At 32.6% G+C, this 17296-nt stretch overlaps 1 protein-coding gene across 1 annotated transcript in view; it reads right to left on the minus strand.

The window, feature by feature from the left end:
• LOC129218834 (ubiquitin carboxyl-terminal hydrolase 47-like) overlaps positions 1–17296 on the minus strand; it is a 117816-nt gene that overhangs the window by 16675 nt on the left and 83845 nt on the right. Inside the window, exons 28-32 of the mRNA XM_054853158.1 lie at positions 15178–15816; positions 13581–13672; positions 9620–9703; positions 3244–3324; positions 3049–3164 (exon numbers count right to left, since the gene is read on the minus strand). Of these exons, the coding sequence (XP_054709133.1) occupies positions 3049–3164; positions 3244–3324; positions 9620–9703; positions 13581–13672; positions 15178–15816 (1012 nt within the window). The remainder of the gene's footprint in view (positions 1–3048; positions 3165–3243; positions 3325–9619; positions 9704–13580; positions 13673–15177; positions 15817–17296) is intronic.

Here is a 17296-nt window from a genome sequence, read left to right on the forward strand (position 1 = left end):
ATCCTCAAATTTAAAAAAAAAAAACGATTTACAAGGTGTACTACTATTTACATTTTACAAGATAAAAAGATACATTGTTACTTAAAAAATATTTTAAAACTCAGAAACTTCAGCATGTGATGAAAATGCAGCTGAATTAATGAAGCAGCAGTGGCTTTTAATTCATTAAAATACTCTCCTTGGCCGCTTCTACCCCCCCCCCCCCCAGTCACACGGCGATCTACATCATATCGACTGCCATGAGGAATCAGTAATTCACTCAAATCTTGCAATATACATATTTTGCCCCTTTCTTAGATTCTTTTTTCACAGAAATTTAGCAGTATATGATTCCTTGTCCCTTTGAAAACAACTTTTCTTCGATTGCTTTTCCCGAATTCGCACCACCTCATTCTTTACCCAAGGAATGAAAACAGTCCTACAGCCGACCAATGAGCTTACAGAAGTAAAGCTGGGAGTGGCTAGGGTTGCCAGATCTTGGCAGAGAACAGGCGGATTGAAACCAAACAGCTTCCTTCTGCTGCAAGCAAGGAGGAAAAAACATTAACGGCCGATTTTGACACAATCTGGCAACACCACAGCCGCATTAATACTCTGAAGAAAAGACGAGGCAAAAGGCAAAATGGCCAATTGTGTTTAGGAGGTAGCTTGGGGCAACGGAATGGTTTATTTGAATACGTTTCCAGCAAATCTGACATAGTTTTTTTTTTTTTTTTTTAAACAAACAGTTATGATTTGACTGAAAAACCAGGTTCAAAGTACACCCTAGCTAAAAACTAAAAATCGGGGGTCTATCCTTAAGTCCGTAAAGTTTAAGTGACATTCGTAAATTTTACGGATGATCCGTAAAAGTTGGCAAGCCTGATGAGTGTTACTTCTTTCTCATGAATGTTACCTGTTAAAAGTAACACTCATGAACAGTAACACTCATAACATTTATAGAAGTCTTCGGTGGTGGAATAAATTCTATCTGTGTTTTTGAATATTAAATTAGGTCTATCAATTCCTTAACAAAAAATACATTACTGCCTAATTGTATATTTCTATACTTAAAAAAATACTACAAAATAAATGGATAACTCATTTATTTATTTAAATCCACCAATCACCACCGTACTAACCCTGGTGAGGGTTTAAAGGGTAACACTCATGAGAGATAATTAAAATACTCTTGACATTGAATTGTACATTTCAATATACAACATATAAGGAATAAATATATCCATTTTTAGACTTGTGCATTCTAAGAAGAAACAAATATGGCTTACTTAACTCTATTGCTAACTACGATGAAGAAATATTTTGCACATAAAAAAATTTGATCCCCAGGGTAACACTCATGAGTTGCACTTAAGGACATAAACTGCATTGAAATTTTAAACTGTTACATCAGCAGTTCAGTGAAATCTATTTCAGCTGTGTGTAACTAACAAACATTTCTTTCTTCTTCAATGCACAAAAAGTAAAAAAGCTGCATGAAAGCATACAAAAAAGATTTAGGAAATCTGAATTTCCTAGTCAGGACAAGGAAATTTGCCTTACTAAGTAATAGAAAAGGCTTAGTAATCTACGATAATGGAAAAAAGTACTGAATGCAATGAATTAAGTGCAAAGCAATGCCTACTACATGCTTTTGAAATGCCAAAAAAATAATTTCATTAACATAAAAATGAACAGATAAATTCAAGACGCTAAACCCTCAATCGTTTTGAAAATCACCCAACTCTAACAAGGCTTCGAGAACAAAGCTATAATATATAAAAGTAATATACTCATTAAAACTTTTTAACTAATAAGCCATCCTAACTGATTGAAAAATGTAATCATTTGAGAAAGACAGATGACAATAAAAGAAACTGGTTTAATGCCGATAAAACATACCTTTGTAAAGGTTTATGATTATGGAACTAGCAAAATGTAAGTTTCTAAACCCAAAGAATATAATCTTGATAGTTATTAACTTAAGCTATTAACTTAGCTAATAACTTAAAAATTGTTACTGCAATTCTCTATAATCTCTCCCCAACCCCTTTCATTCCCTGCAAATAAAACTTAGCTAGATGTGATCAGTTTATTTATTGAAACAGGCATTAAATGCAAAATGCGAAGCAAGAGTAACAGAGGAACTTTTCTGAAGATTATCAAAATACGAGGGCTATCCGGAAAGTAGTACCCGTTTGTGAAATAAAGACACAGAAGTAAATATTAACAAATGCAAACATTTTTATTGAAAAAAGCATACCTTAAACTACTTTTCCACATAATCTCCAAGCAAATTTAAGTATTTGTTATAACGTGTGACGAGTTTTTTTTATTTCAGTGTCATATTCCTCCTCTGCCAGCCGATTGAAATACGTAGTCACGCCTTCTTTAAGTTTTTCATTGCTGTCATATCTTTTTCACGCCAAAAACTCCAAGTTTTGTAAAGAGATGAAAATCTGAAGGGGCCAAGTCCGGGCTATACGGTGGATGGTCGAATGTTTCCCAATTGAATTGCTGCGGAAGTTGTTGTGTTATCCCCGCTGCATGAGGCCCGCCATTTTCATGGAGGAAAATGATGCCATCAGACAATAGACATCTCCGTCGATTTTGTATTGCCCGCCGTAATCACAGCCCTCACTTCACAACTGACGGCGTTCTCAATTTTTTTAAACATTATGAATGGCGACAGAAACAACACAGGCAATGCTAGCGTCACGGAACTTGCAACAGAGAAGGCAGACAAGTCACTGAAGCGGTCTGACCTTGACGGGCAGCTACTCGCGTTGTCACTTCATGCGGCGGAAACGGGACCTACTTTCTGGATGGCCCTCGTACAAACAGTAAATATTTTCCACAACTGTAAAAATCTTAACGTAGGATAAACATCAATACACAAACGGAACTTCTAACGAGCAATTAACCACATGAACTGCAGCAACCTTCAGTTAATATTCTTTCTTGAATGAATATTTAAACATGAAAGCAATTTGAAAAGAACTAGCCAAAAAATAAATAAATAAATAAATAAATAAATGATACACCAACAAGGACATAAAAATTATTTACCTATTTAAAGGAACATCTAAATCACATCTTTCTTTGATTTCTGGAAGAATTTCTTTCTTTGCTTTAAGAATTGTCATGCCTTTTATTAGCACCCAATCAATGAGGTATTTAAATGGCTAAAGGAAAACAAATAAATTAGCAAATACAATTTTAAAACAATTAAAACAACTTTGCATACTATAAAATCAGAATTACTTCTGGATCATTCACACATAACCGGTAAATTTTCACTTTGTACTCTCCCTTCCGAAGTGCTCTACCAAGTTTGACTGTTAACTGAAAGAGTAAAAATAAGATATGTGAGACTTTCAATAAGGAAAATCAGATACATAAAACAACTGTCACAATTCTAAACGTTAAAAATTTCAACATAAAAAAATAAGTAAAGTACATGATATAAAACATGTGTGAGGATTGAAATCCACTTAACAAATGAGCTTATCAACATTTAAAAAATTGAGTTCTCAACTTTTATTCATGATTCTCAAAACTTTTCTCTTCAAAGTAATTAAAAGTTCATCTTAATAAAATAAAATCCAAAATAATAGATGAAAACAGCAAATCATAAGCAGACAATGTAAAACTTACAAAATTTTTGAAATAAAATATGAGGGTTCTTTTTCCCCCTATATCTTTCGTACGGGAGCATATGTAAGTTTTTTTTTTTTTTTTTTAATTGCATTTTTAATTTATTTTCATTATGCAAGGGTTTGACTTAGGCTTTGATTTTTAAGCTAGCATTTTGTAAAAAATGTACTAATTTTTGTGAAAAAATCTTGTCGGACTGTATACAGCAAGTTTAGCTATCTATTACAAGTCTAATCTCAAATCCGTTTGCCCTAAATGATTAGAAGCTGAGAGGTTTTTTTTTTTTTTTTTTTACTGATGTTTAGCTTTCAGATAATTTGATCAAGCTCAAAAGTGATAAAAAAATCTATTTTTACTAATAATAATGTGAAAGGTTGAATTTTAAGATATGAAATTTTGGGAAGGGGCTGTTATAGGTTCTAGTTGCTGAACTTTTAAAATAATTGGTTTCATAAGCTTTTATAGCGATTAAATTTTATGCTAATGTGGAAAATATTAGCTAATCATAGCACTGCCATGCTTCTTTGAAATACATTCAATTTTCATTAAAAATATTTATTCTACTGTACTGTTGTTTTCCTTGATTCAACTTGATACCCTGATTATTTTATTACCAATTTATAGTTATTGAATTCATATTGACCTCTGATGCTACCAATTCATTATGAATATTAAATGAAAAAATGAGTAAAAAAGCTTTGTGCTTCAGTATGATTAAAGTCAATATGTTAAAGTGGAAAACCTGCATAAATAAAGCACAAACTCTCACAGGGGTGCCCATCCCCCCCAAGCCCAATGGCGCAAATTCCCCCCCCCCCCAAAAAAAAAATTTTCTCGCCTTCGAATTAGGTTAAACATAAGTTTTTAAAGTGTTTAATTTCCATTCGAATTCACGGGAGGGGGGGAGGAGCGCTAACAAACACCATTTGGACTTAAATATTATTGGATTGTTCCGCATCGCCTTCCCAAATTTTACAACGTGGACCTTGAGTAAACAAGTTTTTTTTTAGATCCCTGAGTTTTGCTGTATTTTTTTTTTTTTTTTCAAAAGTATGAATAATTACAGGGAGAGTGGATTCAACTGTCTGTTTAGGGATGGAGTCATTACTAGATGTATGCAATATGAACCTTGAAACGGAAATATAATAGTCACCTAGATAGGGGGTTCGGGGGTGTCTCCCCCGGAAAATTTTCGAAATTGTAGTTTTAAAACCAGTTTTAGACGGTCTCTGGTAATGTTGGGGGGATAAAAGGTTCGATGGCCTCTTTCCAGTAATTTTTCAATATTGAAACTTCAAAAACGCAATTGTAGATAGTCTACCGTTTATTAGGGAAAGAGGCGGGTTCGGGGGGCTCTCCTCCGATACGTTTTCAAAATTGTAGTTCTAAAATGCAGTTTTTGACTATCTTTGGTAATGTTAGGGAAAAAAGAGATTCACGGGCTCGCCCCGAAAAAATTTCGCGATAAAAGTCTTAAAAACCCTATTTTACGCTATCTATGGTTAGGGGACAGGCAGTTTTCTGAAATTGATCCTCTAAAATTCCAATTGTAGCCGACCTTTGTGATGTTAAGAGAAAGAGTTTCTCTCCCAGAATTTTCTTGAAATTGAAGCCCTGAAAATGAGACAATCTTTAATAATGTTGACGAGAGTGGGGGAAGGGAGAGTGGCGCTCCACTTAAATTTTCGAACTTGTAGCTTTATGTAAAAACGCAGTTTTGATAGATCTTGATCAGAGCCATTGCTAGGTCAAAAAACTGGGGGAGGGGGTGTACACATTTGGCGGCCCCTTAATTGTTTCAAACGCATGTTATAATGTGCAGAGAGAGATTTAGCTTCTGGTTTAGCAGGGATAGTCATTTTACTGAAGCTTAGTACTAGCAATATAAATGTAATTGTAAGGAGCTTTGGACTATATTTTAAGTTGGAGAGGAAGTAGAGAGGAGATCCAATATATCCTCTCCCGATAATTTTTACCCAAATTTAGGTTCCCAAAACACAATCATACGTTATATTTGATTATGAAAGGGGGGGGGTCCGGGGGCTCTCCCCCCGCAAATTTTCAAGATTGTTAGTTGAAAAACTCGGATTTAGACGATCTATGGTGATGTTACAGGAGGAAGAGACTCGGAGTCATCCCGATAAATTTTCAAACTTCTTCAAACTCCAAGCATGCAATTGTGAATTATTTCTGATTGTGTCAGAGGTAAAGAGGGATCCCGGGGCTCTCCCCTGAGAAATTTGAAAATTGTAGTTCGAAAAATGCAGTTTTATATGATTTATAGTAGTATTAAGGAGAATAGAGATGCGAACGCTATACCTCCAAAAGTTTTTGAAAATGAAAGCTTTAAAATGTGGTTGTTGACTTTTTTTTTTGTTAAAATGGAGTGCACCGCCAGTTTCTTGAAATTAAAGCTCAGAAAACGTAATTTAAGCTTTACTGAACTTACTTCACTGAAGAAGGAAGGAGGGGGGAGTCTTGAAAAAGCTCGCGCACAGAAATGTTTCGAAATTGAAGCACTAAAAACGAGATTTAATACGTTTTTCTGTGATGTTGGCGAGAAAGAGAGGGGAGTATTCTCTCGAAAAATTTCCGATCTGTTGAAAACGCAGTTTAAGAATATTTTTGATAATGTTAATGGGTGGAGAGATTCAGAGTCTTCCCCTGAAAAATTTTCAAAATTGAAATTCAATTAACGCAATCGTAGACGATTTTAAGTACTGTAAGAGGGGTGGAGGTTTGGGAGATCTCCCTCGAAAAATTTTCTGAAGCCTTAACAATAAAATTTTTGAGGATCTTTGGTAATATTAGGAGGAGGACAGGTTCGGGAAACCTCAGGGAGTTTTTTTAAATTAACGTCCAAAAGACGAAATAATAACGTTAGAGCAAAGAATGGGGTTTGAGAACGTTTTCCCGGAATTTTTTCAAGGCCTAAGTTTTAAAAACTCAATTCCTGACCAGCTTTGGAGACGTAAAAAAGAAGGAATTGGAGTTCTCCACCTCAGTTTGTCTACGCCCCTGTCTTCATTTTAAATTATAATTATTGATAAACATATTGCGGTAATACTTTCTTTCAATTTTCCTTTGCCAAACACGATTATTTGCTTGGATTTTCCATAGTAAAATTGTCAATTTCCAGTCTAATATATATATATATATATATATATATTGAAATACAAGCGTCAAGCGTCTGCGGCCCCAGAAAAAGAACTTATAACATTTTGAACGGATGTAATTTTGTGCGATACCTTAGGTCTTACTTAGCAACGATTTTCAGAACAGTATTTTTCATGAAAAAAAAATTTCGTATGAGAATGTTTCGGCGACTCCTTAGGAGCCACGGAAAACATTCCCATATGTAGGAGTCTATGAAGCCATAGGGCCTATGAAGCCAGCCTATTTATTCGTCTATATATTTTTTTAAACTGAAGAACGATGAAGCATTGTTTTGTATAACCAGGGCCTCCGAGAGACAAGGTGTGCACCATGTTAGTTTTGTCGCCGGTTCTCCCTCCTATTATGCTAATTTTACTCATGCACAATACTTTAGTTTGAACCAGGCCCATAGTTTCTGACTACATGGTCATACCCACTCTACGGCCTAGTGAATAGTGCGCTGAATACTATTTTTTGCGTTAAAAATGTTTGAAGCGCATATTTCTGCGGCCCTTACTTTGATAATCTTAATAAAAGAGAATCATTGATGTCCCTAAATTGTATTGTAACATTACATTTTCCATTTAAATTTTACTGAAAAAATATCTTTTGTCACTATTATTTCAGTTGTTCATTTGTATTTACTATTTTAATTTTTTAAATCAACCAAAAGTTTCCCTTTTTCTTCGCTTGTTACATCGCCAAAAGGAAATTCGCGGCCCCACTTTTGAAAAACTGGGGGGGGGGAGGTGCAACACCCCCTCCCCCCTTGGCGTCGGCGCTGATCTTGATAATGTTCGTAGAAGGTGAGTTTCGCTGCCATTCAACCAGCAGTTTTTCGAAATGGATACTCCAAAAACGCAATTCTAGGATTGTCTTTGATTGTGTTAAGGAAAGAAGGGGGGGGGGGAGAATCAGGGGCTCGCTCTTATAAATTTTTCGAAATTGCAGTAACGCAGTTTTAGATGACTCTTGATGATAAGGATGGTGTTATTCAGGCTTTACAGTGAGGGGCGCTCTCCTGAAAGTTTTCCAAAATTTAAGTTACATGGTCAAAAAGGATAGATAGCACACAGATACACTGTGACAGATATTCTTCGGAAATCCTTAGAAATGGATTCAGCTATTCAGCACACATGAAAAATCAGAACTCAATAATTTTAACGAATCAAATATCCTTCTATGCATATCAGATACCTTCTATGCTTCCATCAGCAAAAACCAACATCACTGAAAGTTTTAATAAAAATCATCTAATGAGAAATTGAACCAATCAGTTTAAAAATGGTAGAGAAGATGATAGTAAAGTGAAATGATAAATTCTACATAAACTTCAGCTAGTTTATGAAAAAACTATGGTAATTGTCGATTAGAGGGATTAAAAATATGTTACTCGCTAACTTCAAAATTAGTTCTTAATGACTGTCAAGGTGCAAATGAATCATTGAACAACTAGTGCATGTGGTCAGAATTATTACAAACAATAAATTAAGGAGTGGGGAATACTTTTTATTTTAGTCATTTTTAATCTCTTTCCCTCTCATCACTGTCACACGTATTCATCACATCATGCAGAATTGTGCTACTTCCGGAAGATTTATAATAAATTAAATAGAAATCAAATCGTCTGATCAAGTTTCGAAACAGGCACCAACTCCATCCCGTCTCTGATGTTAACTTTATTGAAAAGAGACACGGGTATTAAATTTTGGAAAGAGTATGTGAAAAAAGTTTTACTTATGCATCTATTTCTTCTTGAATAAGTTTAAATATTTTTTCCGTCCAAAAATAAAAAATTTCATGTTCTAAATTAAATCAAAACTTCGGGAAAAAATCCCCCCCAAAAATTTTGATGCCGCAACTTGCGCCATAATCCCCCCCTGTGGGCACCCCTGAACTCTCAAGAAAATACAGCATACAGCAATTCTAAGGTTACAATGGAGCCTCTTCATCAGTCCAAAAAACTCAACACACAACAAGAAAGTTGTGAGAGAACTGAACAGCATCGTGGACACCAGAATTTATACTAAATGGGTCAATTGGTCATTCTACCAAAAACTAGTCCACCCCCACTAGCTTTCAAATGATATCACAATAAATCTTATTGGGGTTCAGCAGAAACTAGGTTTTTTGTTGGGAACATTAAAACCAGTAGTTATTTGTAATGATCACATAAAGTGATAATTTATACATAGAAATAAATAGGGAAAATCAGGAAAAAGTGATTTTGATAACAATAAGTGACTAATAGCATTATCTTTGTTCATCTTAAGCTGAGTATTATGTAATAGCAACAAACTAATAAAAGGAAACCAAACACTCAGCTTTTAAGTTTTCTAAAAGTACATGATATATTTTTTAACTAATTAAAATAACAAATATGAGAGAAGTCAAAATTAATTGTTGCTTTTGAGATTTTCATAAATGTTTTCTAAATACAAAATAATTACATAACTGATAATGTTGCAAAGATAAATATTATTTATAAATATAGTGGAATCGAGTTGAAGTAAATTGTTTAATGTGAAATATTGCATAACATAAAACACTTGTTTGGTCCTGTTTGTTAACAATTGATTAATAACTTATTGGATAAGTATTCCGGGGTTAACACGAAATAGTTATCTTGGTCCCATGCATTTCACATAAACAAGGTTTGACAGTATTAAGTGTTTCTAAAAAGCCCATATTTGTAAAATGATAAATTCAAAAAGGAGGTCAAAAGTTTTTCATACACAATTGTTATAAAAATGCTGGTAATACACAAGTATAGACTTAAATTTTTATTCTCAAATTGAAAAAAATGTTCATCATAAATTATACATACCCTACTATCATCCCCATATGACATTAAATTTTCAAACAGTTTTACACATTCAAATTCCTGATTGTTTGTATAAACCCTGTATATCTGCAAAATATTTTTTAAAAAAATTATTTAAATGCAATCATAGTATTTAAGAAAAAACAAAGTTTAAGAAATAAAAGTACAGTTACAAAATGAACATTTCTAAGTCAAACATCACTCATAAGCAAAGTGTACATATAATAAATGACAACCAGCGGCACAAGGGGGGGGGGGGGGTCAGAGGCTATTTTTTGAAATCTTGCGGCCAATCTAATATAGTAAATCATAGACATTTAAGGAATATTTTGATCGAAAAAAACCTCCAGAGGGTATAATTCTGGCTGTGCTATATTTCATTCCACTCCAACTTGGTAGCACAGGGAAAGCTAAGTGGAACCAATTGCAGACGTTGTCATAGAAATCAAAGTTACTCTTCCTCAAGGCCTTGCCCATAAACAATGCTACTTGCCCAATTTATAGAGGAGAAAAACAGGGCGGGAAGTCAGAAAGAAAATAACAGACTCTGGCTTGGCAAGCATTTGCATTGGTAAAGTTGCAGAGAAAATGACAGACTTCGACTCTTGGAATTTTAAACCTTACACTCTGCAGTCCTGCGCAGCCCTGGGAAAAGTATGCAAGCATAAACCTAATCTAAATTTAGTCTTTGGTATAAAATGTATGTATGCATATAAAATATATGTATGTAATTTTAATTATGAAGAACTATGCCACTTTCATTCAATTTTCAAAAGTAAAGTTAAACAAGAAGTTCTGCCTAGAACTAGATGAGCCTACTTTCCCGTATACCCATACTACTTTCTAGTATCTGATCAATATTCTCAAAAATAGCTAAAATCGCAAATTTTTTCAAACATATTTTAAAAATACTTGAAGCTGATTTCTAGGAATAAAATAATGCCCACTCATCTAAAAAAAATTTTATGCATAAAAAAAAAAAAAAAAAAAAAGCAGCAACTTTTAAACAAAGCAGCTAATACACTTTTTTCCATTAAAAAAAAAAATCTTTAACAGCTTTCAAAACGAGAAAATAATAATTAAAATTAATCAGCTCATTAAAATAAATACATCATATCAAAAAAAAAATCGTTTCTTTTTCCCTGTTGCCAAAAAACATTTTTTTAAATGAATTAATGCACTTACCAAAACAAAAAAAAAAAAAAAAAAAAAAAAAAAAAAAAAACAATAAAATGTCAACTTAAAGAAATAATTTTCTTTGTCAAAAAAAAAAAAAAAATCGTCTGCACATATCTTTATGTAGAAACATAAATGACTTCGAGTTTATTCGCCAAAAACTGAGTACCTAAATTGAAACTTTAGCGTAAAAATAAAAACAAGTCATATCAACAATAATTATTTCACAGTTAAAACCATAGCTGCGGAGTCGGAGTCAATCTCATTTTGAGATAAAGGAGTCGGAGTCGAATATTTAAGAATCGGAGTCAGTCATTTGTCCACCGTGTAAAAATTTTTGCCAAAACTACGAAGTCAGAGTCAAAGTCGGGGAGTCGGAGTCCGATTAATTGTGGGGCGTCGGAGTCGGAGTCAAGTGCCCCTAAATTCTCGGAGTCGAAGTCTGGAGTTTGACGTCAAGAGTTATTTCCAACAAAATTTGTTTGAGGTAAATCCGCCTTCAAGTACGGAATCTTCATTGACTTTCAGTTTCCCCGTCGGCACTATTGTTAAGGGATTTGAACTGTTCAAAATTAAACGGAAAATTGTTCAAATCAAAAAGATATTTTATATACAAGTTTTTCATCAAAAACGTTTTCCTACAAAGCTTGTTTGAAGCAAATTCGCCTCACAGTTCGGAATTGCTTTGAATTTCCCCGTAGGCGCTAATGTTAAGTTTTTTTGAACTGTTCAAAATTGAACAAAAAATAGTTCAAATCAAAAAGTGAAATATGGGAATGAGGTGTCCTTGCCGAGATCTTTCGAACAAAAAAAAGTTTGTTCGAATCGGACTATTCATTCAAAAGTTATTAGGGGGGACAGACAGACAGACCGACAGACAGACCGACAGACATTTTTCCCCATCTCAATAACCTACTTTCCAATTTTTAATTTTTCAATATTTATTTAATTATTTTATTTATTTTTGACTTTTTGTTTTTCACGATATTTTTAAGATGCATTAAGCCTTCTTTCATGCTTTTTTCTTCTTTTTCTGACTTTTACTGGGAAAGTAGGCTAAAAACATGTTCAGATCAATATTACAAAACACACATTTCTTCATCTTTTTTGTCACAGAATTTTGATTTATGGAACAGGACAACTACCAAAGCTATATTAAATATTTATCTGTGAAGTAATTTTTAATAACTTACTAATTATCAAGAAAACTAATTAATTATTTTTAAATGACAAATATAATTAATTGAAAACTTTTTAAGAACATTGCTTACGCTATTGTTCATTATCCTTTTAGGTTCTATTAATTCTAATAATAATGTGCTATGAATAAATATATGAATGCATAGTCTCAGAGAGGTAGGGAGAGATGATTTTCTAAACTTCACTTCTGAATAAATGGACATTTCAGATGTTATTATCTTGCAAATTATGATTTAAGATTCAAAGATATTTTGAAGAAATATATATCAATGAAATTTTTATAGGATAATAAAATTTTAGTCTCCCCCCCCCCCCACACACACACATGCTAACTTTTGTATGCAACACCATAGGGAAGTTTATATATGATTCACCATACTGTGTGGCTTTCAGCTAATTCCTTTTATATCCTGTGTACATAAAGATCACTTTTTATAAATTGCTATTTAAGTCACTGATGTTTTAAGCCATAAAAAAATGTCACAACTTGATATAACAAAGTCGAAAAATCTACGTTTTGATAAAAATCACAGGCATAAACGATCCAAAAAAGGCAAAAAAATACTTTTGTTGTAACAAGGATTTGTAATTTATCATTTCACATAACAAGTATTTGCTACATTTAAACTAAATTCTGGTATTCTTGATTTTTTCACAATAATTTTCTTCGAGTTTGGATTTATTATGGAAAAAAGGTAAACTATTTAGAAACATCAAGTAATGACACTTAAATTCAAAAAGGAAAAAAATCACCAATGTACTAATAATTGCAGCTTGTAAGTAATTGAAAATTAATGTTTATGTTTCATTTTTTATCACCTACTGACAGCAGTTGTTTAAAAAATGTATTTAATTGCTTGGAAATAACTATTTAAAGAATGAATGATAACTGACCAAACGGATCATTTTCTACAAGGAGCAGATATTCATCCAAGAGTCATAATGACAATTAGATGTCTTTCCTCTGGTGACACACATGGAAATGAAAAGAATAAAATTCCAGGGTTTGTTGTTCTATGGGGAGTACGCCAAATTTAACCTTCAAGACTCAAGTCTTTGCCAAGGCAGAGTTCAAGTTCCGACATTTTAATTTTCCCTATTGTAATCAAAAAATTACAAATTAAATGTATATTTAACGCATAAAAATTTAACATATGTCTTGACCACACAAATTCTACAGTTTTTTCACATAATTTGCCTATTTAAACCTGTTAAAACCTCCAAACAAGGAGAACTACCTCTCAACATGTAGTAACCCATTTTGTACCTTTCCCCATGCAGTCAAAGTTAGCGTGAAATGGAGTAATTACATTTCATTCCACTCTATCCTCAGGAGGACTTTTCTAGGATTGCTACTTTTCCCTACTTTAATTTATTTATTGAAAAAAATCTACAAAGAATGAACTCAAAACTGATTTTGCTTGGGAAAATTCTTTAATTCTTATTTAACTTTCATTTCAACGGGAGCATCAACCCCTCTGGAAAACATTGCCTACGCTAGAATTCCTTTTTCTAATTACAAAAAGATTTTCAAAATACAGTCAGGTCACTTAATATGCAAACAATATAATATGTGAAAAATAAATACCTTAAAACAATCAGCTCCAACTCCTAAATGAGGTTCTAATTCTTTTTTCACTTCAGCTAAAGTTATTCTTTTATCAACAAAAACCCTTAGCACTACAAGAATAAAACAAGCCTTTTTTTAAGATTAAGACTTAAATGTGGTTGGATTAAGATAAAAAGCAATTGTGCAATAAAAAGAAAAACAGATTACATAAAATTGCAAAAGTAACTGCATTTAAAAAACTTCACTACTCACATTGTTTTAGAATGCCTAACACTACAAGCAAAGTTCTGCCGTTCATATTACCATTTACAACAAGAAAGAATTTTCTTTCGTTTTTTCTGGTATGAATTCAATTACTTTTTTCAAAAATACTTTTGATCAGCAATCAAATGAACATCATCATAAAACAGTCAATGTGAAACTAAATAATCTAAAACAAGCAAAAATTTTCTGTCTTATTAATTATCATGAACACTTTGTTGATATTTAAGAATGAAATTTAAAAAAAAGCCCTAACTTTTTAGTTTGACACTTGACTTACATCGTTTTACCTTAACTAAAGCACACATTTTCTAGAAAATATCTCTGTTTTTTCACTAATTTTTGTTAAATGGATTAAATTTTAAAGCACCAAAAAAAAAAAAAGATTTGTCAATACTTCTTGACATATATCTTGGTAAGTCATATATACATATTTATAAGATATGCTAAGAAGGATTCTGCATATAAGGCTGCTAAGCATCTTAAAACTCCATAATAAAACAAAACTTTCTAAAAAAAATTAATACAACAAAGCATAATTATGAACAAATTTGGAATTTGAAAATTCAAATAGCAAAGAGTGAATTACATATGAGATTAATTCTTTAAAATATTAAATAAAAAATTGGCAAATATATACAAGAGAAACAAACACACATATATGCACACTAAGACAAAACATTACGCTATAATTATTACTATTTTATTTCCTTTTTAAGGGCACTTCAAATTAAAAAAAAAAAAAAATTAGGAAGAAATGTTCAAAAAAAGTGACTTTAAAGACGAAAGCTATAAATCACAGAACTTGACTCAAACATGTTTAACAATGAATCAACTTATAAGTTCATACAATACAATCTGATCAACTGCATACAGGCATTGATTTGAAACCAAGAAAATGAGCTGCTAATTATGTTCTCCAACTTTAACCCAAATGTTCCAGAGAGTATAATAAACATATCAAGTATGAACAATATGAAGATTTGCTATTAAACTGTGTTCACTTCACCTTTCACCTTGAAACATTTCATGGATAGTTGTATGAAGTGCAATTTATTTCACTTTTTTAAAATGACAAATCTGCAGTACTTTATTAGTGCTTAATTTCTTAAAGCATACCAACTTTAACGCTATCAGTTGTCATTTCTTTCCTTTGTTGAAGTTAGCCACTTTACACCATTTCACTTAGAGACTTACCAAAAAAGAAGACATTTATTTTTAACACAAATCAGGGTCATTCTTCCACAGCCATAGTTAGATAATATAACTATCATTATGCTATAACACTTCATATAATTAATAAACAACTCATAACAACAACTCTGAATAAGAACCAACTGGTAACAAAACTTACTTTTTTCCTTAGTTACAAAGTCTGTATATGGCCATGCCCGAAAATGCCGTTTGACAATCACTTCCGAAACAGGAGGCTGATTAGATGATGGGCACACATTTTTACAGTTCTCATCACTTTTTGAGCTTTTGTTGCTCTCATATGACCACGATGTCATAGGTTTCCAACCCTCATGCAGTGGACATTTTTCCTCAACGTTCATTAACACACACCCACATTCATAAGACTTCATTGGAGTACCTGAAGCTGATATAAACACGGAGTGGTTGGCAGGTTCCTGATCCTGCTCAATTTCAATCCCCATTATGTCGGGAGAATTGTTTCTGGGTGATAACTCATCACCAACAAGCGTCCTTTCACTGTCTGTCAAACTGCTGTCTTCTGACTGATCACTGTGAACAGCTTGAGTGGTCTGATATCCATTAGTGGAAGATGAGTCACCAATCTCACTGTCCCCCAAGCCTTCATCATAATCTTGGGATGAGTCATCTGGAGTAACACTCGTAAGACTTTTCTTAGAATGATATTGGTTTATTGAAGAAAATTTTGAATTTTCAGTCCTTTCACCCTCTAGGACGGAATTGGTTTTTGAACTTGTATTATCGTCAGCAGATTTATCAGCATTCACTGCATCAGCATCTGAAAAAGAATTATAACACAAAAGTGAAACATTCAGAATTCTAACCTTTCATTGGAGTCATGATTCTTAAAAAATAAAATAATCATATTTGCAAGGTTAGGCACAGTTGAAAGCCTTTGAAAACAATGACCAGCAGTTGTAAAAGGTGACAGTTGAAATAGAATTCAAACTATTTCTCCATGGCTACTAACATAAAATACAACTGGAGAATCAACAAAGAAATGTTTCCCTATAATTTTCAGCAAATATGTCAGTTAATATTTAAATTTTTATCTCTGAAGAGCTAACAGCATTTTGCAATTTTTAAAATAGTAAAACAACAGATCATAATTTTTAAAAATAATGTCACAAAACTGTGACCTAGCAAACATAATTATCTCTTTATTGTGTAGTTAAAATTAACCACAAAAATGAGCAGTTTTGTCAACTTTTAAGAAACTGAATTTTTTTTTTTTATCTATTTATTTTCATTTTCCAAGAAATAATTCATAACCCGCTCAAATGTAAGAATTATTAAAATATATACCAACGCTCATATCTACTCTTTTTTTTTTTTTAAGTTAAGAGTTAGTTTTTATAAGAGTCAGGCAGGTCAAGTACATGCCATTTTTTATTTCGCTGAAAAAATTTACAGTGGTTTCTTTGAATGATTTTAGAAGACACATATTTTTTCTTTTCTTCCAGAAAATTTTTTATTTGATCCACAAAAATTCCGAAAGTTGGTCCCAAATTAAGGTTTTTCTCAACTCAACATTTTTTAATATTCAATTATCTCTGCGCACTGAGCATCAGCAAATGTAATTTTTGTGATTACAACATGATATTTAGTGCCTCAAATGAAATGTATCGTAAATTTTATGTCTGACCTTCTGTGGATCCTTGCAGGGGTGGCTAAACTGTGCCGAAGAAAGTGAAAATGTGTCATGTTTCAGGCATCCTGGTTCCATGCACTGAGGTTCAACCATAGTTTTTGCAAGTAATTTGTGTAGTGATATGCATAAATTATTAAATAGGCTCATTAAATGTGTGGTTAATGCTCACTGCTGCGAAAAGATAGCAGTTTTGTCATCAAAATATGATAAAAAGGGCAGTTTTCAAGGGCCTTTATCTCAGTGCACCGAGGGTCAGTGTAGCACTGGATGCCTGCATTTCAAACTAGAATATGTGTATTTTCACAAACAAGTGACAGAACTATGGGCAAATTCTTTTCAAGAACACAATACATATTTCAAAACAGTAAAATGAACTACTCAGTTTTCAATTTAGTCAACATATCCGGGTTTAAACTTTCCTCCAGGGACTTCCAGATACTGTTTAAAAAACTAGTATAATCAAAAACTTACCATAAAAGAGTTATAAACTTGCAAATAGACTGATTATGCTTATTGGCATACTTTATAATATGATAACTAGAAGCAAACTGAAAGAAAAACATCTAAATATGATAAAAAATTTACTTTTTAGGGGCCTGTATCTCAG

Source organism: Uloborus diversus, chromosome 1, assembly GCF_026930045.1.
Source record: "Uloborus diversus isolate 005 chromosome 1, Udiv.v.3.1, whole genome shotgun sequence".
Lineage (NCBI taxonomy): Eukaryota > Metazoa > Arthropoda > Arachnida > Araneae > Uloboridae > Uloborus > Uloborus diversus.